Source organism: Neomonachus schauinslandi, chromosome 14 (assembly GCF_002201575.2).
Source record: "Neomonachus schauinslandi chromosome 14, ASM220157v2, whole genome shotgun sequence".
NCBI lineage: Eukaryota > Metazoa > Chordata > Mammalia > Carnivora > Phocidae > Neomonachus > Neomonachus schauinslandi.
This window is the reverse complement of record NC_058416.1, coordinates 89,674,136-89,696,267: the sequence shown is the minus strand read 5'-3', so window position 1 is coordinate 89,696,267 and position 22,132 is coordinate 89,674,136. Positions and strand designations below refer to the sequence as shown.

At 55.2% G+C, this 22,132-nt stretch overlaps 1 protein-coding gene across 1 annotated transcript in view; it reads left to right on the top strand.

Moving 5' to 3' along the window:
• TMEM132D (transmembrane protein 132D) overlaps positions 1–22,132 on the top strand; it is a 537,091-nt gene that overhangs the window by 511,029 nt on the left and 3,930 nt on the right. Inside the window, exons 6-8 of the mRNA XM_021698657.1 lie at positions 16,921–17,126; positions 19,120–19,396; positions 21,801–21,992. Of these exons, the coding sequence (XP_021554332.1) occupies positions 16,921–17,126; positions 19,120–19,396; positions 21,801–21,992 (675 nt within the window). The remainder of the gene's footprint in view (positions 1–16,920; positions 17,127–19,119; positions 19,397–21,800; positions 21,993–22,132) is intronic.

The window sequence follows — 22,132 nt, the reverse complement described above, 5'->3', positions numbered from 1 at the left end:
CCTTGACTGTGCGTGGAAGTAACCATACACCACATAAATGGATCCGTTAGAGCCAGACCAGATAGAGCCCAAGTTCAACTGCCCCATCGTGGGACACAAAAATGCCACGGCCACTCAGAACCCCTGTGGCACAGAGGAAGTGTGATGAGGATAAAGTTGCGATGGAAAGAGACAGTGGTTTTAAAGAAGTATGGTTCAACCACTTACTTTGCAAATGTTACAAAAGCATGTGAGCTTTGAACATATTTCTTGGAAGGAGAACCCATTCAAGGCATCCATTTACGTTTCATTAGCCTTACGATAAATCTCTTCCGGGATGAATCTCTGTTACACTCTCACCTGACTGTGAATTTGGGGGAGAGGAATGTGAGCCAAATTTGCTACCTTCCAAGAGGCAGGAAGTCCTGGTGACATATAATATCTGAGTTCCATAACTCTGGGCACATATGTAGACGCGGAAACGTTGACGGTATTGGGGGAGATGGCTTCCAGCTGCAAGTCACACTACGTCCGACCGCTAACGGCGGCTGAAACCAGGGATCTCAACCTCAGCTACACAGTAGAATAATCTGGGAAGCATTTAGCACTTAAAAAAAAATAACAATGCTTGGCTCCCGGCTACCTCTGCTACCACCAAGCACAGATTTAGATGGTCTGGGGTCAAACCCAAGAATCCATAGTTTTAAAAAACTCCCTAAGTAAGTCTCATGTGCAGCCACAGGGGAGAAACAGTGCGTCAGGTAGACAGTTCCAGGATGAAGTTAGCCTTTCATGGTCCGCTATCCTCGTGACCTTGGAGGGAGGTTCCCTTCATGACGAGAAGATGGCTCTTACAGCCCCAGGGACCGTGCATCATGTGGAAAAGCAGGAAGGGACAAGAAGGGTAGTGGGAAGTCCTCCCTTGCATCTGCTAAGTCTCCTCCAATCTGGGACCGTTCCTTCTTTGCATGACCTCGGCGTTTTTGAAGAGCGCTGGTCAGATATGTTGTAGGATGCTTCCCAGTTTTGGTGTATCTGGTATGTTCTCACGATTGGATGGAGGGTATGCTTTTCATCAGTATGGTGTTAGCATAGATTCCTTGGTTAAGGCGATGTCTACCAAGCTGCTCCACTATGAAGTTACTTTTTTGCCTTTGTAACTTATCTCAGGTGGTACCCTGATACCAGGCAGCTAGCCCGCGCCTCCTCAGATGCTCACCTGCTGGTGGGAGCTCCTCACCGAAATGCCAAAGTGGCTTCTTAACGATGTGACTCAGGCTGTAACCCTCCCATGCACGAAACATCCTAATGGCCCCAGGCAGTGCTTTTAATAAAATCCAACCTCCTCACCAGGACCTTCAGGCCTTGTGTGATCTGGCCGTGCCAACCCCCCCCCCCCACACTCCTCTCACTGAGGTTCAGCCCAAGGGTCTTGCATTTATTTTATTTCTCCAGGGTTCCATGCTCCTTCCCACTGTCTGGTTTTCACCCTCTTCCTAATAAATACCCTTGTTCGGGTCCTCCCGTGGTTGACACACGACTTAAGATTCAGGTCTCCATGAGAATATGGCCTCCCTGCGTGGCCACCACCCCTCCCTTCGGTGCCGTCTCCTGCGTCCCTCTGCAGTGAGTGGTTCCGTGTTGTTTCTCAGACGCTGCCCCTGTCTGGACTTAGGCCTTTGCCCCCGACGACACGATCAGCTTCGTGACATCAGAAACTCGATCTCTGTCATTCACTGCTTTATCTCTAGTGTTGAGGACAAAAAGATGCTCATAAAATAGTTGTTGAATGCATGAATTTCTTTAATCTCTCGTGCCCTGCCCACAGTTCTAGCCAAAGCCGCGGGGCGGCAGAGGGAGGGGGGTCCTTAATTTCATTGATCCAGATGACCTTCTTCAGACTCCAAGGTGGCTCCTAATTCTGGCACCTCCCGATCTGGCAGCTAAGTTCCTTTATATACAAAGTCTGGCCAGGAAACACCATTTCTGTGTCTCGTGTTCCCACACTGGAATCTTATCGATCGCTTCAGTTCAGCCTCTCCTATGGCCCCACGAGCATCCCCTCAATCACGGAGTCACCCTCCCTTCAGGCAAGGGCAACATGGAGTCCATTATTCCCCTCTGGGGACCGATGTATGGGGGCAGGAAGCCTCTTCCAAGAACAGTTCATTTGGCAGACAGCCCTTGCGGAGGATGGACCACTGTGAGCACAGACACGGGGGGTACCCGAGCGTGTGAGCAGCGGAAACGGACCTGCGAGCTGTCCCTCAACGGGAACCACAGCGTTGTGTCGGAGCTGGACTCGGGCTGCCCCCCTGTCCCTGAGCTCAGGCAGGCTGCGCCCCTGCCTGGGACGGACGGCCAGGGCTTTCAGCACACCCCGTGGCCCACTGCATTCAGCGGCGTTTCATCAGAGCCCTGTTTTGACATCCACGCAGCGGTGCCGAGCACCTTCTGCATCCCTGTTAATTGACAACACCACTGTTTAATTCTGTGTTCTCTAAAAGGCCCTTGGGAGGATCACTCAATGTAGAAGTAACCAGAGAACACACACAGGTCCAACAGGCCACCGGTCCTCAGGATATTCCTGTGTTCATCGTCTTGAGAAACCAGAGCAGCTGGGCACCTCCCCAGGGTCCAGCAGTGCGGAAGGGGCAGAAGATGAGAGAGAGCACCTCCCTCGCCCTGGGGGAGCACGGAGGCTGGACAGCAGGTGCATCACGGGCACTTGGTGCTGCTGAGTCTTGCGTCCTGGGGCTGCTAGGGAGGCCGCCCTGCAGATGTCGCCTAATAGTTCACAACACACCTTGCTTACGTCCACCCCCTATGGTGAGAGAAAAGTTGGTGTCCATTTTCCATTTAACCATCATCTGCAAAGGCATGACTTTGATTTGTAGACCTTCGAATATTTTAGAAACCTGAAGTTTACCAAGAAGGATTTAGGACCGTCTAGAAGCAATATTTTTAAGGGGGAAAAAAACACAGAACATAGATGCTGGCCATCATGATTTTAGAAAAAATAAGAACATGCATACGTAAACGTGTGTGCGTGCGTAGACTCTCCGAAAGGCTGCTCAGGAGCCAGTACTGACCACGGTCACTTTCAGGGTGAAGGACAGGGAGCCTGGAGGGGGTGGGCGGGGGTCTAGGATTCACAGGTATTCACAGGTGCCTGCTTCTTTCTGTTTCGTTTAACTTTTAAACCGTGAGCCGGTATCAACTTTCCATCCTTATGCCAAAGCAATTAGCAATTGGAAAGGAAATCTCCGATGAGGTATGCAGACTTGCAAAGCCAGTATGAAAGATTCCTCACACATGACAAAGCTTTAATGAATTTTAAAAATCACTGAAAGAGGACATACTCATTGATGTCAGTGTTTCTCTCGTTGCAGTGGAGTGGAGGTCCGGCAACCCGCGGGGCTCACGGGGTTTTCAAGTTAGAGTGCGCGGGGCAGTCCGGCTGCGAGCCCAGTTCACACCAGCTCAGACCTGGGTCATCGGCTCCAGCTTGCTGTGCTTCTGTCTCCCTCCCATAAACTAGTCGTGTAATAACACTTGCCTCATTGGGTGGTTATGAAAATTACATAAAACACGGAAAGCACTTAGAATAGCACCTGGAACATAGTAAATACTATGTAAACAGTGGAGATTTGTTTGAACCAATATTGATACTTTATTAGTACCGAGGGCCCATAGTTTGTCTTGGGGTTCTCTCTTGTTTGTGCATTCTGTGGGTTTTCACCAAATGCAGAATGACGCGCATCCGCCATTTCAGTGTCTTTGCCCCAAAGAAGATACGTGTTCCGCTGTTCCTCCCTCCCTCCTTCCTAACTCCGGATCTTTCTACCAATCTTTTCACCATCTCCAGAGTTGTGCCTTTGCCAAAATGTTACACAGTGTGCAGCCTGGCTTCTTTCACTTGGGTGCCGCGGAGGACCCGCGCCGGGTGGGACCTGGGAAGCCCGCGGGGGCCAGACCACGTCAGACCACGTGGGGCACAGTGCGAGTTGACTGTATTATCCCAAAGCGGTGGAAAACCACGGATGCATTTTCGGGATGGTGTCCCGAGAGGAATGTGGTAGTAATAAGTCTGTGGGTTTAAAAGAATGCTCTATGCACTTCCGTCCAAATAAAAGTGATTAAGGGAGACTAAACAGGGAGGGATGTGGAAATTCTGTGAGGCTTTGAGTCCACACCCAGATACGCCCCCGACCGAAATGCCTGCATATGTCCAGCGGAGGACACTTACACGTCTCTTACTGTCAGCATCACTTGTCATAGCCAAACCCTGGAAACACCCAAATGTCCACAAAAGGGAGGATGGTTGAGTGAATCATGTGCATTCCCACGAACCAGTCTCACAAAGACAGGAACACGTGGTGCGACCCCATTTATACCAAAGGTTAGCAACAGGGAAGTGTGGGCTGTGATATCGGGGCGGCGGGGAGGGGGCACGGGCAGGGACCTGGAGGGTGTGAGGTGTTTCCAGCAAGGCGATGACGTCCTGGTCCTTGAACTGTGTTCAGGTTCTGGGTTTGTTCACCTTGAGAACCGTCTTTGAGCTGTGCACTCAGTGGTGTGCACACTTGTCTGCATGTCATAAGGACGTTAAACAGAAAGTAAGTTCATAAAAAGATTTTCTAAATAATAAAGGGAGGAGAGAAGAAGGGGAGGAGGAGACAGGGAGGGAGGATAGGGAGAAGTAGCAGGCATTTCGGGCCATGGCAGCGCCACCCCATCGACGGCGCCACCGAGCAAGGGTGTTGCAGCAGCTCCCCGGGACTGCTGGCCCAGGACCCCGCGTCGCCAGCGACATCGAGGATGCAGGCGGTGGAAGGAGCGCCTCAAGTGGGTAATGCTGGGTCCAACCCACGTGGCAAGGCCGTGCTTGAAATGCTCGTGTTAGCAAGCCCACTTGTCCAATGACGGATGGAGGACAAAGATGTGGTGTGTGTATGTGTGTGTGTGTGTGTATATATATATACATAATAGAAGATTACTCAGCCAGAGAAAACATGCAGTCTTGCCATTTGCAACGACGTGGATGGAACTAGAGGGTATTACGCTAAGTGAAATAAGTCAATCAGAGGAAGACAAATACTATAGGATTTCACTCATATGTGGGATTTAAAAAACAAAACAGAGGCGCATGGGGGAAGGGAGGGAAAAATAAAATAAGATGAAAACAGAGAGAGAGAGAAACCATAGGAGACTCTTTTTTTTTTTAATTTTATTTATTTATTTATTTATTTGAGAGAGAATGAGAGAGAGCACATGAGAGGGGGGAGGGTCAGAGGGAGAAGCAGGCTCCCTGCCGAGCAGGGAGCCCGATGCGGGACTCGATCCCGGGACTCCAGGATCATGACCTGAGCCGAAGGCAGTCGCTTAACCAACTGAGCCACCCAGGCGCCCCCATAGGAGACTCTTAACTATAGCAAACAAACTGAGGGCTGCTGGAGGGGAGGGGGTGGGGGGCTGGGGTCCCTGGGGAATGGGCATGAAGGAGGGCACGTGATGGAATGAGCACTGGGTGTTAGAGGCAACTGACGAATCACTGGATTCTACCTCTGAAACTAACAATACGCTATATGTTAACAGAACTGAATTTAAATCAAAAATTTTTTTAAAAGAAGAAGAAGGGCGCCTGGGTGGCTCAGTTGGTTAAGCGACTGCCTTCGGCTCAGGTCATGATCCTGGAGTCCCGGGATCGAGTCCCGCATCGGGCTCCCTGCTCGGCAGGGAGTCTGCTTCTCCCTCTCCCGCTCCCCCCGTTTGTGTTCCCTCTCTCGTTGTGTCTTTCTCTGTCAAATAAATAAATAAAATCTTTAAAAAAAAATTAAAAATAAATAAAATAAGAAGAAAAAAGAAAGCAAGAAAGCCCTGTGCTAGCATTCACGTAGCCCGAGTGGGGATCAGTGCCCTGCTTTGCCAGGTATTAAGCAGAGACTCCTGCAGCAAGCAGCTCGGAGAGCTGGGCTTTTGTTGAGGGACGGGCAGGGAGGGAGGACTCCGTAATCAGTGCTCATCCACTCCGGGAGATGCAATCGAAACTGGAGGCTTTCAGACCCGACGGGCAGATTTCATCTTTGTAAGGAGCCCGTCTGGCCAGCCCGTTCTTTGTGGACCGCCCTTCTCTGGGCTCAGGCCCTCAGCCCGCAGGGCGATGAGAACCAGAAATGAGACGCGTCTGTCGGATGCAGGTCCACCAGCCTCACCAACGAGTCTCACTTAGTAGGCAGGCCAGTTTCCTGGAGCTTCCGTAGCAGTGACCCCAACCTGGTGGCTTTCTGGAGGCCAGATTCCGAAACTGAGTGCCAGCAGAGCTGAACCTGCTCCAGAGGCTCACCTCCTCCGGCCTCTCTATCCACACGCGGGCTTTTCCCTGGAGAGTCTGCATCTCTCCTTTTCTGTCTCTTACAAGGACATGCTCATTGGGCTCAGAGTCCACCTCAACCCGGTCTGACCGCATCTTAACTAAATCATATCTGGAAAGATCCTATTTCCAAATAAGATCCCATTCTGAGGCTCTAGGCAGACGAGAATTTGGGGGGACACGATTCAACCCAGTGTAGAAGGTCTGCAGAGGGTCCTGGAGATCTGGGTTTTTATAGTTTATTCCTACTTGGTGATATATTCACATGGTTGAAAGTAAAAATGGAATGCAGGCTGTTCTCCCCTCGCGGGGTGCCCCGCCAGTGGGATCTCATGCATCGGAGCCGTGTGGTCGGTCCGTGGCCACGTGGTGAGGAGCCCCACCGAGAGGTTCCTCTCGTACGACGCAAACCCAGGGCTGCCTGGAGGAAGGGACTAAGCTCCTAGCGTAAGTGGTGCTGTAGACCGAACATCCGTGTCCCCCCAGATTCTCCCCAAGGTGATGGTGGGAGGAGGTGGGGTCTTTGGGGGTGATGAGGTCGTGAGGGTGGAGCCCCACGAATAGGATTAGTGCCCTCATGAAGGAGACCCCAGAGAGCCCCCCCACTCGCCCACCACGGAAGGGCACAGCGGGAGGGCGGCATCTGTGAGCCAGGAGCCTCTGAACCGGGGTCCAGGGGGCGCAGGCAGCATTTGGACACGGAAGGAGCAACAGCCCAGAAAACAGTCAGTGCTCAGGGCATGACCCCCGTGGGCACTGGGGGTCGGAGGCCCTGGCTGCCTTGCACCTGACCTCTGTCATTGAGGGGTCCGCCCTGGTGGTCCCTCCGTGTCAGTAGGCAGAGCACCTGCTTGCTGCTTCGCGTACCTGTGGCCCACGGAAGTGTATGAGCAGCGCGGGCCCGGGCGATTCACATGGAGGGCCGTGCTGGGTGGTCTGGGCCAACACAGGAGGCACGCAGAGCACGGCCCTCCCCTCCACTGCCCTGCCAGCATCTCTGCCCCTCCTCTGCTGACTTAGGCACCTCTGATGAGACAGAAAGGGACGGTGTTGTTATTACGGCACTGAGTTATTTCTCGACTTGGTGGTCTGTGCTTGCTTTGTAATTATTCATACCATCATATTATGGTTCATGTTGTATCTGTGTCATATTCTGTGACTCAGAAGGAAAGAATGCAAAATTTAAAAAAAGACTTAAGGATGGCTCGCTCTGAGGTTAAAAGGGACCAAAGAGCCTTATTGCCAAAGGACTGAATCACTACTGCTGAATTTTCTAAATGGTGGAGGAGGGAGGGTGGAAGGCGTGACAGAGCTTGCTGTTTTCTCCCTCTGCCAGGGCTCTTAGATCCCAGCATGTGCGGCACACTCAGGGGCCGTGTGCATCTTCGGGAGCGGGCAGAACTGGGCATGCAAGCGAGCGAGCCTTGCGGGGGAAGGGGGGGTGCCCCTGGAGGGAGAGAGCAGAGATGCTGCAGGGAGAAGCATTTAGCATTACATCAGAGATACTGATGTTTGCAGCTTCCTTTGAAATGAATCATAAAAGAAGATGGACAGAGGGTTGGAACGTGGAGAGATCTGTGATAAAGCAAATACAGAAAAAAAAAAATAGAAGCTAGGTGGTGGTTCTGTGGTGTTCATTGTACAATTTCAGTCTTCCCGTTTGAAATATGTCATAACAAAATGTTAAAAAACGAGGTCAAAAAATTTTAATCAAAATATTAAAACTGTAGGTGAGGTCTGACTCTGATGGTTGTTCTGCGGGTAGATGGAGGGTTGCCAAAGTTTGGGAAATGCTGCATTTGAGCGAGCGAGCAGAGGTGATGTCCAGACAGGGCTCCCTGGATGGCAGAGGGGACAGAAGAGTTCATGTGGCCCCTGCCGGCCTGAGTGGGGCCGTGGCGTCCCCTCTTCCTGTGGCCCCACAGCTGCTGCCCCCCCCCCAGCAGGCCGTCCAAAGGTTTCAGATCTGAGCCATCTCCCCAAGCCCAGTAATGCTGCCAAGACCAGGTTGGGAAATGAGATAAGCAGCTTGGCTCAGGCCCGCCTGCCAGGATCAGGGGGTTTCCTTGGGGCAGGAGCATGGCCCTCTGAGAGCTGATGGCGTTTGCTTGGGGAGACAACGTGGGGGATGGGTCCATCCTGCAGCGGTGTGGACTTAGGCTAGACTCAGGACTTAAGAGATAGCTGCCTCGCCCATGGGGAAACACAGACGCGCTGGCAGGTGCTTGTGGATTTTGTGGGTGATGAGCAAAGGAGTTTCCATAATGTCAACTAAGTGTATTATTCTACTACATGCTGGGACCTGCTCCCCATGCCTCAAGGGACCACCATTTAGTCCTACATCTCCCTGAGGGGAGCGCTAGACTATCACTCACATTTTGCAGGTGGGGAGCATACAGGTGGGGAACATACAGGTGAGGGAGCATACAGGTGGGGAGGATACAGGTGGGGAGCATACAGGTGGGGGAGCATACAGGTGGAGAGCATACAGGTGGGGAGCATACAGGTGGGGAGCATACAGGTGGAGAGCATACAGGTGGGGGAGCATTCAGGTGGGGAGCATACATGTGGGGAGCATACAGGTGGGGAGGATACAGGTGGAGAGCATACAGGTGGGGGAGCATTCAGGTGGGGAGCATACATGTGGGGAGCATACAGGTGAGGCAAGCAGATCACAGCATCAGGTCAGTAAAATGTGGAGCCAGGGTCGGAGCTCCTGCTCTGCACCTGTCTGTCCGGCTGCCATTTGTGGAATGTTCCTGGGATTTCCTTCCCTGCAAGTGGGGAAAACGGCACAGGCATTTAAGGGAGCCCTGCTGTTCGGTGACTTGCAGAGGGGACCTCGGTGGAAGGAGGGAGGCGGGGCAGACGGGCAGATGGTCAAGCGTAAGCGTGGGCAGTCCCACTGCCAGTGAATCCTGACTGGGAAAGCCTGAGCTAGAAGTCCCAGAACAGCCCGTGCTTTGCGGCTGCCGGAATGATGGCGGAGGGGACGCCCAGCACACTCGGCCTGGGAGGGAAGGCTCATCGCCAGGAAAGGAACTGAGTAAGACGAGCCCATGATGCATTTGGCAACAGGGCTGGTGATGTGATGATTTAGTGTTGTTTTCTATGTGACAAAGTCAAGGGCTGTCTTCCAGAATCGCGGTGTGTGGTTGGACAGGTTGTGCACTGCAGGACTCTGGTGGAAGCGCGCCCTGCGCTCGGACCCTCCACCCTCTCCTTCTCTCTGAGGAACAGCTGCAGCAGGGGTCTGGCTCAAGCCCTGGGAGTCCTCCGCAGCAGGACACCCGCACAGACGCCGGCCCCGGCCACGTCCCGTGGCTGCCGGAGTGGCCAGCTCAGAGGAGGGCGGGCACGCCTCTTGACTGTGGCTGGTGTATGCTGATCACACGCGCAGGGACAGCAGGTCGGGAAGGGGACTGATGAGGAGAGGAGAGCCATTAATAGGAAGGCTCACGCTCACCGCATGGAAGAGCAATGTGGGGTGTCTCTGCAGCTCCCAGAAGCTGCTGCTTCCTCCTTTCCCTGCCGCAAAGCAGAAGGCCCGGCCAGCCGCCCCCCGAGGCTGTGTGAAGACACTTCACCCTTGTTGGCTCGTCTGCCCGCGAGCAAACAGCAAGCAGATGGTTCTCCTCCCGCACGCACGTCGGCCTGTGTCCTCCCCTGGGGGCTGGGACCTGGGCAGCAGAGGCTGATGCATCGTGCCCACCGAGTGCCCCCCCGAGGACCCAGCAGGGGCCAGTCTAAGGATAAAATGTCCAGTCGAGAGCCATGGATGGCCACAGGGACATGCCTGCTGGGGGGGGGTGTCGGCCAAAGTGTGGGAGTGCTGCGTTGTTCTTGTGCGCTCCGTGGGCAAAAGTCAGAGGTGCTGAATGTCCTAGTGTGGTGTCCCCGACCGTCCCATGCTGTAAAAAAGTGTCCCGCATCCCTCACAACACTTAAATGTCCCTCTAGGGAACAGGTGCCCTTATGAGGACCATAGCTTAATACACAGAACACCGGATTTTTCAGGATTGCCAACGCAGGGTAAATGGAAGGAATACTTTGTTTGTTGGTGACTTTACCAGGAGCTGTCCCCCACCTGGGGAAGTCTCCTCACCGGGCACCGCGCTGAGCCGCAGCAGCCGCCCCTCGGCGCCCGCGCCCTGGGAGCCTCTGCCTTTTGTGGGTGGGGAGGGGGGCTTCACTGCGTGTCCTGGTGAGTCGTGCCCAAGAAGCTGCCCTTTGAGGTATGCATCATTCCGTTATAAATGCACGTTTCCTTTATATCCGGTTAGGGATATTAATTGTAATAAAATGTCTTGTAGGTGGGTTCCATTATCTGTGAATCCCATTTCAGGATTGTAAAGGGAGCATCGCAGAATATCTGTCGAACAATGCGGGTACGATGGCTGACAGGTTGGAACGGCGGGCTTAGGAAATTTGGGGCCGTACTGGAGGCAACGTCAGGACTTGGTGCAAAGTGGTTCTCACCTCTGTTCATTCAGCGGCTCTTTGTGGCACGCCACTGGACGCCAGGCACTGTCCCAGGCACCGAGGATGTTGTGGATCTGAGACCGGTCTTCCCTACCATGCCAGTTAGTCGGGATGGGCTCCCCGAGGCCGAGGCTCGTGACAACCCCGCCGTGCTGGGTGCCTGTTGGGGATCACAAGTCCCTGCGTGGAAGCCCTGGGAGGGAGCCCGTCCTGGGCGCCCACTCTCACCGCCGCCGTGTGAAGCCCCACTGGGCTCTGCACAGCCCCTGCATGCAGACCATCTCCTCCCACGGTGGGAAACAGGCTCTAGGGATCTGCTCGGGCCGCGGGGTCGGGGGGGAGCTTACACGGCAGACGTTGATTTTCCTATGATTCTGGGGCTGGAAGTGCAAGGTCAGGGGCTGGCTTTCTCCTGAGGCCGCTGTCCTTGGGGACAGCCGCCTCCTCCCTGTGCCCACACATGGTCTTCCCTCTGCGTGGGAGCACCCCTGGGCCTCTGCATGTCCTGCTCCTGACGAAAGGCCACATCTTCACATCAGCACCTCTCTGGAGGCCCTGTCTGCAAATTCAGCCCCATCCTGAGGTCCTGGGAGCCACGGCTTCCACAGAGGGACGTGGGGGCACGCAGGTGAGCCCCTCTCAGGGCCATCCGATGCACAGTCAGCTCACTCCCTCTGCGCGCTGACCGCCACGGCCCTTCGTCCTCCATGTGCTCACTGGACACTTGCTTGTCCCTTGGCAGAAGCCTGTGTCCTTCGCGTTAACAGACGCCAATGAGGTCGGTTGCCTCCCGATAAATTAGCCTCGCCTGGCAAGCTAGGTAAAGTTGTGTTCTGATCCGTTAGCCCAGTGGAACACGTCCCTCGTGGCTATGGGACACTGTGCCTCAGTTTCTCCTCTGGAACATGGGACAGTAGTACCTACCCAACAGACGTATGTGGAGGATTGCGTGGAATTAGGTATTAGATGCTCAGCATAGGTACCTTGTGTATAACAAACACTCAGTAAACATTAGACACTGTGTCCGTTGCTACCACTATTATTAACGATACGATTTTTGTCCAGGATAGAGACTAATCTCAAACACGTAATACCTAGCTTGAGAATTGGATGCAAATAGCCCTGTAGGCTGTTTACTTTTGCCAAATCTGGGTGGAGGGGTAGAATTTTAGCATCCTTACGTCTAGCTCTTGGGGAGAAAAAAGGAAAGAGAAAACATCAGAAGAACATAAATTTTACCATGAACGTTGATGATATTTAAATAAGATTTGAATTCTTACCGCATGCAAACAGAAGAGAGGAGTGGCATTAAATTCACACAAGTGATGGGCTGTGCACAGCAGAGTCGGTGTTGTTGACGACATCCTCTCGGTGGCACAGTGTGGCTGGCTGGAAGCAGAGTCTGAAAGAGGGGCGAGTCCCCCCACAGGGTTCCCTCACACCTTCAGCACCGTGCAGCGTGGTTCAGAAGGAACGGGCAGGTCTTGTCCACTCACCTGGACTGATCGGTGTGTCCATTCATCTGGCGACAGTCAGGGAGAGGGAGGGGAAGATGGGGGCCCGGGGATGGGACGAATCCCGCCTATCTGGCTGTTGTGGGGACCACGGGATGTGGGTGGACCCAGGTGGGCTCTGGGGGACCTGGCAGGTGTCTCCCCAACTCAGGGTGGGCCCAGCCTTGCGGTGAGGTTGCCTGGACCGAGCGTGGGCCGGTGCCTCATGCGGGAGGCTCAGTGAGGAACGCGCCAGTGAGGAACGCGCCGGGTGGCGGGCTAGTCTCCGGTGGCCACTGTGACAAATGACCATGAGCTTGCTGCCCTAAAGCAACAGGAATGCTTTCCTTAACGGTTCTGGAGGCCAGAAGCCTAAGTGATTCCCCTCAGGGGCCCCAGGGAGGAGCTGTTCCTGCCCCTTGGAGGGGCTGCTGACAACCGGCCCTCCTGCCTGTGTGGCCACGTCCCTGCACATCGGCCTCACCTCCACATGGCCTCCTCCTCTTCTGCCTGCCAGGTCTCCCTCTGCATCTCCCTTACAAGATGCCAATTACATTTGCAACCTGTCCCCAAATCCAGGACAATCTCATCTCAAAATCTTTAACTGAATGTCATCTGCCATGTGAATTTCCCTCCCTCTCTCACACCACACCCCCCTCCCCCGCCTTTCTGCTTCCTGCGGACAGGCTGGACCGCACTCGGAAGCAACGAGGGACGGGACGGGGAGAGCCAGCAGGGCATCAGCCCCCCGACTTGCAGCCCGAGCTGAGTCATAGGCAGAGAAAGATCTCTGACACCCCCAGGCTGAAGTCTCCTCCCCCTGTGAAAATGGCAACAAGCAGGGCCCAGTGGTGCTGGGTCCCAAAACCATGTGATTATGAGCATTGGGATGCCCAGGCAGGTGTCATGCCCCCCAACTCCCCAGCACAGAGGATCAGGACACCCCCTTTCATTCACCGCCAGAGTCCTTCCTGTGTGGCATCTCCTTCTCTCCTCGGATCCCCTGCAACCTCCCCAAAGCTTCCTCCAAGGTGATGCTCACAAGCCCACAGGTCATTCCTCCCTGATTTTCATTTGCTTCCTTTGCACACCGTTTCCATCATTAGAAAGCCATTAGCTTGAGGCAGTGCTGGGGAAGGGGGTCCCCTAAGTTGGGCATTATGGAAAGATGCTTGCTTATAACCAAGACCTCTGGCCCCCGGGGCAGACCCCAGTTACATTCCTGGCTCATTTTGGGTTTCAGGAATTAGGATCTTCCCAGCACCGCCCTCATTATTTCATCTGCCTTCACGTGTCTCATTCACTCTGCTGCAGCCCACGAAATCTGTGGATTTGGTGTATTCTTTCTCTACTAATGCAGTCATCAGGACGTGTCTGTGCATGTGACTGGGTGGGGATAGCTTGGCTGACGTGAAGGAACGTAACCCGGGGTTATCAGCGACTTCACACGAGACAGCTGAGCTTGCCACCCGGGCCGCCTGCCACCTGTCTCCGCAGCTTGGGGGGGGGGGGCGCTCTGAGCTCAGGGGCACAGGCTGCTGGGCTCCCAGCACTGTCAGCACCACGGAGAGGGATGGGGAGCCCTGGAAGGTCCCTCTTGGGAAATGAAGTGTTCCCACGAGGAGGTGACACGTGGCTCCAGCTCACAACTTGTTGTCAAGATGGTCCCCTCCCTGTCCAACAACACATGAGCTAGGACAGTCCCACTGTGCACCCGAACTAGGGCCAGATGCTGCTGGCAAGCCGTCGTGCTCCCTGCCACGTGCAGACTCGGACCGTGCGCGGAAACCCAGAGAAGTGTAGGGGTGGAGATTCACAGACCCTGCAGTCAGATACAGTTTGTGCTTTTATTACTTGTTGTGAACACTTCATGCTCGTACACGCACACGCATGCACACAAACACATGCATATGTAGACCCACACATGCACACGCGTGCACGCACATGTGCACGGCCATGCACTCACGCGTGCACACACGTGCACACATACACTGCACACGCGTGCACCCACACACGCACACGGACATGCATGCACACGTGCATACCTCCACCTCAGCGCCCCGCCCTCAGCCCCAATGTTGCAGTTCCCGCCCCAGGTGCCAGGCTCTACCTGCTCCTCAGAGCACACTGCTTAGCTGTGAAGTCCTGCCTTCCCTCCCCCTTTTTCTTTTTGCTTTGAGGAGTAAACACTGAGCTTCAAAGCAAAGCAAAATGTAACACAACATGAAGTCTTAGCTCTGTATTCATAATCTAGCCCAGTGCCTGCTCTGCTCTGTGTTCCACGGGGGGCCCGGGGTGGCAGGCATGCCTAAGACGCTCTCCCACCTTCTTCTGCTAGAACACCTCCTCCACCCAGAGGCCAGAAAGTTACATCCCTGAAACAGCCCATGGCCCTGAAAACTGCCACCAAGCCCCTCCTCTCTTCCCCCTCCTCCTCCTCCCCCTCCCTCCTCCAGTCAGCTCATCTGTGACAGTCAGCCTGATTTGCTGGAAGCCTTGAAAGAGAAAAAGCCTGAGATTGCAGGCCCACCGCAAGGAGCGTTGTGGCCCAGCAAGGAGCGCTGTGGCCGGGCCACAATGGCGACAAAGCTGCCCGAGCCGTTCCATTCGGCCTTTCCATCAGATTTAAGTACTTTTGCTATTGGCAGATATTTAGGATGACAACCTCCTCTGACTCATCAGTGGGCCTGGGTCCACGTTTCTTTCCAGAGTCATTCCTGATCATCCCTGGACGCCGAACCTCTCGGCGCCTCTTTGTGTGTTTTGTATCCCGGCTGCCTAACTGCGGAGATGAAAGGGGCCTTCGTTGGAAATGCTTTTTATGATGTGGGAACAACGTGATAATTCCTGCTTTGCTTTCTTCACGCCCCTCCAAGTGCTGGGGGGAGGTGTGCGTCCTTTACGGATCCAGCCCGCGAGACCATTCAGGCAGGGATGCTGCACCTGCAGGAGGAGACAGCCAGGGTGGACTGGCCTGGGGTCTGGGCCTTGCGTTTCCAGCTGTGTGTCCCCGGGAAGCTTTACCGAACGTCTTGGGGCCTCAGGCTGACCGTCTGTGAACCGGGACAAACCCCCTGCCTTCTGTGTGCTTTTGTGTGCGGAGACCATATGAGCCGCGCTCAGCTGCTGGTCCGGGCACGTGGTAAGCGCTCAGTCAACACAGGTGCTCCTCCACGCTCACTTCGGGCTTGTGTCCGTGTCCGAGGCCCGCCGCAGCACACCAGCACATGCCTGGGCTCCACACAGCACGTTCTGGAAGGCAGGTGTCGGGAAGCAGTTTGGGCAGCCCGAGGACCAGAGGTGCGCAGACTGCGCTCCCTCCCGAGGCTCCAGGGGGAGGCATGTCCTTGCTTTATCGAGCTTCTGGAGGTGCCTTCGTCCTGTTCTGCATTGCCAGAGCCCACAGCGTGGCATCCCGCTTGGGTGGCCTTCTTCTGCTGCAGCCACCAATCTCCTTCCACTTCCCTCTTGTGAGGGCGCTCAGATGACCCTGGGGGCTCACACAGCAACCCCTGATAATCTGCTCAACTCAACATCCTTAACTGAACCCCATCTGCAAAGTCCCTTTTGCCGAAAAAGGTCACACTGACAGGTTCCAGAGACTTGGGGCCTGACATCTTTGGGGCCATGAATCAGCCTAGCACACATACCCAGGTCTGGTTCAGGAGAGAAGGAAGGCCCCTGGATTGCTGGAAAACAAAGACAAGAGGTCTTAGTTCTTCTCTCAGACGCCAGCAGAGAGGAGCAGTCTTGTACGGGGCAGGAGCTGAGAACGTGGACCGCAGAGCTGCACCCCCAGCGCCCGACCGTGGCTCTGCCCCTTCCTGGGGGAGAGCCTGGTCTCAGGCTGCCCGGTGGACGGCATGAGCTCATATGTGCCCGCGTCTCCCTGTCTGGGGCGCAGAGCCTGGGACACGGACTTAACAGGGGAGGGGCTCCAGGAGGCAGAGTGAGGGAGAGGGGGCAAGACAGGAAGCAGGGAAGGAAGAGACACCAGCAGGGGGTAGCGCCCCTGCTGGGCAAGTGGGGAGAAATCCCATGGGACTCAGTAAGGAACCATGAAGAGTATGGGTCACATCCGCCCCCACAACTGAGGTGGGATGTTCTCTGCAGAAATCCACATGGGAGCAAAAGAACACAGGACGCACAGATGAGGGGAACTGAGCAGGGTAGTTTTCGTGAAACTAGCTGGTCTGCCTGCAGGAGGCCCTCAGGGTGGTGGCTGTGCACACAGTGTCCCTCCTCCAGGAAAACCAGAGGTCAGCAGGCCATGGGGCGGGTGGGCAGCACACAGCACCCATGGCTGAGGGCATGGCTCCGGACACCTAAGGGCCGTCTGTCAGAGGTGCAGCAGGGGAGGTCAGTGGTGCCTGGCGGGGGGGGGCGGTCTGCATGCAGACTGGAAGAAGGGGTCCTGGGAGAAGTGGTCAGATCCCCACAGCATCTGCTGCAGCCGAAAGCAGAGAGCAGCGTCCACTGCAGGGCTCATGCCTCAAAGAGCGAGGGCACTTCGCCTCACCGCCTCCACCTTCTCTGCTGTTTCCGCGGTGCTGGAGTGTACAGTAAGATCTCATTGCCTCCCCCCCTTCCCAGGTGTCTGACAGATGTGACTACGTCTTCGTCAATGGGAAGGAAATGAAAGGCAAGGTGGATGTGGTGGTGAACTTCACCTACCAGCACCTGAGCAGCTCCTTGGAGATGACCGTGTGGGTGCCCCGGCTCCCGCTGCAGATCGAGATCTCGGACACCGAGCTCAACCAGATCAAGGGCTGGCGGGTGCCCATTGTCTCCAATAAAAGGTGGGTGTGCTAGTCATGACTCCCTCTCAGAGACCCGAGTCAAATATGCTTCCACTAAAAACAGACACTTGCAGGGTAGCTGATTTCAGGCATGACTGGATCCAGGGATTCAAACGGCACCCTCAGGATGGACTCTGTCCCCACCTGGCGGGCTGGTCTGCCGTGTGTTGGCCTCGTCCTCCACCAGGCTTTTCTCCTGCAGTTCCAGACTCGCAAGAAGTGCATCCTCTCCTTCCCAGTGGTTCCAGCAGAGGTCTTGGAGTTACGCTAGCCTCACTCAGGCTGTGTGCCCGTCCCTGGCGCAGTACTGTAGCGAGGACATAGAGCACACGGTCTGTCCGGTGAGCCTTCAGCACAAACCCCTGCCTGGAATCAGCACCTGGAAGAGGTCAACCCCGCCTGAGCCGATGGTTGATGCCAGAAGGGGGCCAGTTGATTCTGGGAAGGCACAAACGACAGAAGCCCCCCAGAGAGACCTAGGAGCAGACTCTGGCTGACCTGGGCAGCCTCTCGGTGCTCCCAGCCCAGAAGCTCTGAGACTGCTGGGTCTCAGGGAGATGAAGTCAGAAGCCTGACCCCCTGTGCCTGGTCCTTTACCCTGAGGCGTCTGTTAGAGGGACAGGTATCCTTTATCCACACGGCTCACCGGGTACCAGGAGAGTAGCAAGAGGTCAGGCTCTTTGTTCAGAGACACTGTCGGCTCAGAGAAACCCGTGACCAAGGACCGGCACGCCAGCCACCTGCAGAAAGGTGAGAGTGAGCATATGCGGAATTAGAGAAGGGAGCACTCCGGGTGTCTGCTCAGCAGGGAGGACAGGTGGTGTCCTCTGAGGGATGCCCTTTCTGTTTCTGCCCTTCGATCTCCACCCCAGTTAGTCCCTGTGCCCTGGGGGAGGGGACAGCTTCGAGAATGCAGGCTGGAAGACTGTTTCAGCAGTGACCCTCTCCCTGGCCACAGGGTCCGTGCTGCTGAGCTGGCGGGGTGGGGTTAGGAGAGGTTGTTGATGCTGCGAGGCGGGCAGCCTCCGGGAGGACATGCCGGGGGACTGGGTGAGTGTGATCATGGCACATCTCAGTGTCACGCTGTCCAGCTCAGATCCAGCCACAGATCTGGGCTGATGCTCAGATGGAGACCACGCTGCGCCAGGAAGAGGTGGCTGGGCGGAGGCATCAGACCTGAGCAGGGCAGCCAACATCTGTCCCCAAGCCAAACCATCCCGGTCCTTTCTGTGCTTACTGTCACGTTACCTTGAGGGCGATACGCACCCCTTGTGTGCCGGTTTATGGGGCTATTGCAGTCACCCACAGCCCTATCAGGTTAGTTACCCATGCTGCACAGTTTGATGACGAGTCCCCAAACCTCAGGGCTTGAAGCAGAGGCGTATGATCTCACAGTGTCTCCGGATCAGGAATGCAGGCTTGGCTTAGCGGGGTCTCTCACAGACGGCAGTCGGGGTGTTGGCCGGAGCTCAGGGTGCGGAGGGCCCTGCCTCCCAGCCCACGTGGTGGTCGGCAGCCACGGTTCCTCACGGGCTGTGGAACGGCGACTCCCGGCTCCTCGCTGGCCCTTGCTCTGGCATGTGGCTAGCCCCACAGGGCTGCTCACAACGTGCAGCTTCCTTGCTCAGAGCAAGCAAGAGAAGAACCAAGGAAAGACTACCAAGCAAGACAGATGGCACAGTCTGTTTTAAAGCCGAATGCTGGAAGTGACATCCCCTAACTTTGGCTATAATCTTCCACTGTAAGGAGATTACTAGGAGCAGCTCGCACTCAAAGGGAGGGGATTCTGCGCAGTGCCTTCCGGGAGGTGGGGCTCACCGGGGACACCTCGGATCTCTGCTGACCACAGCAGCCCCTCTGATGGTCAGGCATTCGGGGTATCACCTGTGTTCCGTCTGAGCCCCACCAGGCTGGGCTCACTGCCCGCTCCCCTTTGCAGCCCTTGCCGTTGGCCCAAGTCAGTACCCGCTAACCTGACCTGACCGTTTGACAGGCCGGCTCGGGACAGCGAGGAAGAGGAGGACGACGACAGGAGGGCGGGTCGCGGCTGCACGCTCCAGTACCAGCACGCCATGGTGCGGGTCTTGACGCAGTTTGTGGCCGAGGCGGCGGACCGGGGCGGACACCTGGCCCACTTGCTGGGCTCAGACTGGCAGGTGGACATCACGGAGCTGGTGAATGACTTCATGCAGGTGGAGGAGCCCCGCATCGCCAAGCTACAGCGGGGACAAGTCCTGATCGGCCAGGAGCTTGGGATGACCACCATTCAGGTGAGCAACCCCCAGCGCAAGTACCCTCCGTATCCCTGCCTCTTCTCTGCCCAGATGAGAATTGTCTGTCATTACTTAGGACATCTATTTCTAGAGCGAACCAAATTGTCACCTGAATAATATAAGTGGTGTAAGGAGGTGACAAGAGTCTTGAAGTTCCTCACTTACTGCTTGCATTTGACAAACACTGGGTGGCTCCTCTGGGTGGGTCATGTTTGAAACCCCAGTACACTGTCTCTACACCATGCTGGGTGTTACCATCGTGGGGAGAAGGCTGTGGGCATGAGCTGGCCTCATGGGAGCCGTGGGCATGGGCATGGCCAGCACTTCTCGCTGAGCCCTCCACCCCACTGACCATCATCCTGTGTCACAGCATTCCATCCTGCCGTGATGCCATGCTGCCTCAAGTCCCACCCCAGGCCCAGTGAAAACTAGGGCGTCTCAGAAACGAGCCGAGGAGAGGAACAAAGTTATTATGCCCCTCACGGTCTTGGGGGCACCTGCAGCCAGGAACGGATGGGGCAGGACCAGGATGCAACATGGGGTTTTGGAACAAACACTCCCCCCAAAACGCTGTCCCGGGAGGTCCCCTGGGTTTAGTGGTCTACCTCCCGTCTGAGAACAGTATGATGGTTCAGCAGGTGCCCCCAATCGGGCTACTAGCCTGTCAGTGGGGGTTTCTGACACAGCTGTGCGTGAGGAACCTCGTCAGTGAAAGTATTGATTATGCAAGATTTAAAGCATATCCGCTCTGGAAAATTGGCTGGTATTTAAAAGAGATCATTTTACTCAAGGAGGCAAATAGACGGGTTTGAAGTGACCCAGGGGTCACTTGCTCCATTGATCTCGAAGACTGGAGAAGGTGACAGTGAGCAAAGCTGCCTGGGCGTGAGCTGAAAGACAGCCGCTCACTTGGGCCCCGAGTGCTGGGAACACGATAGGGGCCGGTGAGGAGTGCGGCGAGGGCGGGGCTGCCAAAGGAAATGCAAATCTAGCACGGCCAGATGTTGCAGCCTTTCCAGAAAAGTGAGAGATCTTTTTGTATGAAATCCTCTGATTTTTTTTTAAGGGTGGCCATTAATTCCATTTTAAAGTCTCATTTACGTCAAACAGAACCTATCTGCCCCCTAGACAGGAGCTCAAAACCTCCGTGATTGACTTTTAGTTGAAAGACCTAAACCAAAGAGCTAAGTTCCTACCACCTGTCCACAGGCTAAACTGACACCTGGGGACTGGAACCAGGAGCGGTGGCATTCACCACTGCCCCATGTGGTGGTGCAAGGACCAGGACAGCAGCACAAGTCGGGGCTTCGGGCCGGGGACGGGGGCCGGCTTCCCATGCATTCAACACAGACACTGTCCTGGTGGGGCAGAGAGTCCTGACACCCTTTTCTTTATTCCCACTGAGTCCTCCTGAGCTATAAATTCGCTTGTCCACTTCCTCTGGGGGACTCGTAACTCACACTCATGGCCGTTCAAATTGTCCAAACCAGACTTAGAGACCGAAGGTGGTATTTGGATAGAATTATGGAGCTCGATACACAAATTTCAGGGGTCCTGGGAAAACTGCCATCTCAACATATGTCTTCATAAATATCAGCACCACCTCGCAGAAAGAAGCGTGTCAGGAATGTGGGTTAAGGGAAGCTGGAAGCCGTGTCATCCAGGGTTGAGGCTGAGGGTTCACGGGGAGCAAAGTTAACTCTTCAAACTTGAGTGAGGGGTGAGCGGGACAAGGGGTTCCACAAAAGCAGGACCTCCTCTGCAGGGTCTAAATGGGGCATAAGCTTCGTTTCCCCGGGACCGCGGTGTCTGCAGGAGAAATGAGACTCTGGGGTGTCAGCTCCAGTGGTGGAGACTCACAGCTCTGTTTACTGGGGATGCGAGCTGATCTCCCAAACGTTCCGTGTTGCCCGAGGTATGGAGTGTGAGCTGTCATGACACACGGGATGACTCAGGTGACACGTGGGCCAACAGTCTCCTCTCAGTCACACACGTGTGTAAGAAAGAAGCACATAAATACGTAACTAGCACATCAAAATCAGTTTTTCCTTGCTGCTGTGAAGTTTCTTAAACCGATTATTTGATGCACATGCACGTGTACTAGAAAATGATTGTGCAGCACAAGCCCCATGAAGCTGGCACCCAGTGAATGGCAAAGCCAGTTCCTCCTCGGGAGGACTGCAGGGGTGCCTGGTGGGTCCTGGGGTCTCTCTGTGTAGTGGGGGGCATCAGATCCCCCCCATCATGCGAGATACGCCTTTTGGAAGAAGACGTCAGTGGGAAAGACCCGTTTCTGTTCACTCTGGCTCGGTCGTCTGTCTCTACGAGCATCATTTATGCCATGGGAGGAAATTCTGGGGCCACAGCAAGCTTTTCCTTCCATGTTGGTTCTGCCTTTCAGATCCTGTCGCCTCTGTCAGACGCCATCTTGGCAGAAAAGACCATCACCGTGCTGGATGAGAAGGTGACCATCACAGACCTCGGGGTCCAGCTGGTGACAGGGCTGTCACTCTCCCTGCAGCTCAGCCCAGGGAGCAACAGAGCTGTCTTTGCCACCGCAGCGGCTCAGGAGCTTCTGCAAAGGCCCAGACAGGTATGGAGGCGGGGCTAGGGTCATGCACCAGGTGGGTCATGCACCAGGTGGGACACACACCAGGTGAGGTCACACATTGGGTGAGGTCACGCACCAGGGTCACACATCAGGTGGGACACACATCAAGTGAGGTCATGCAC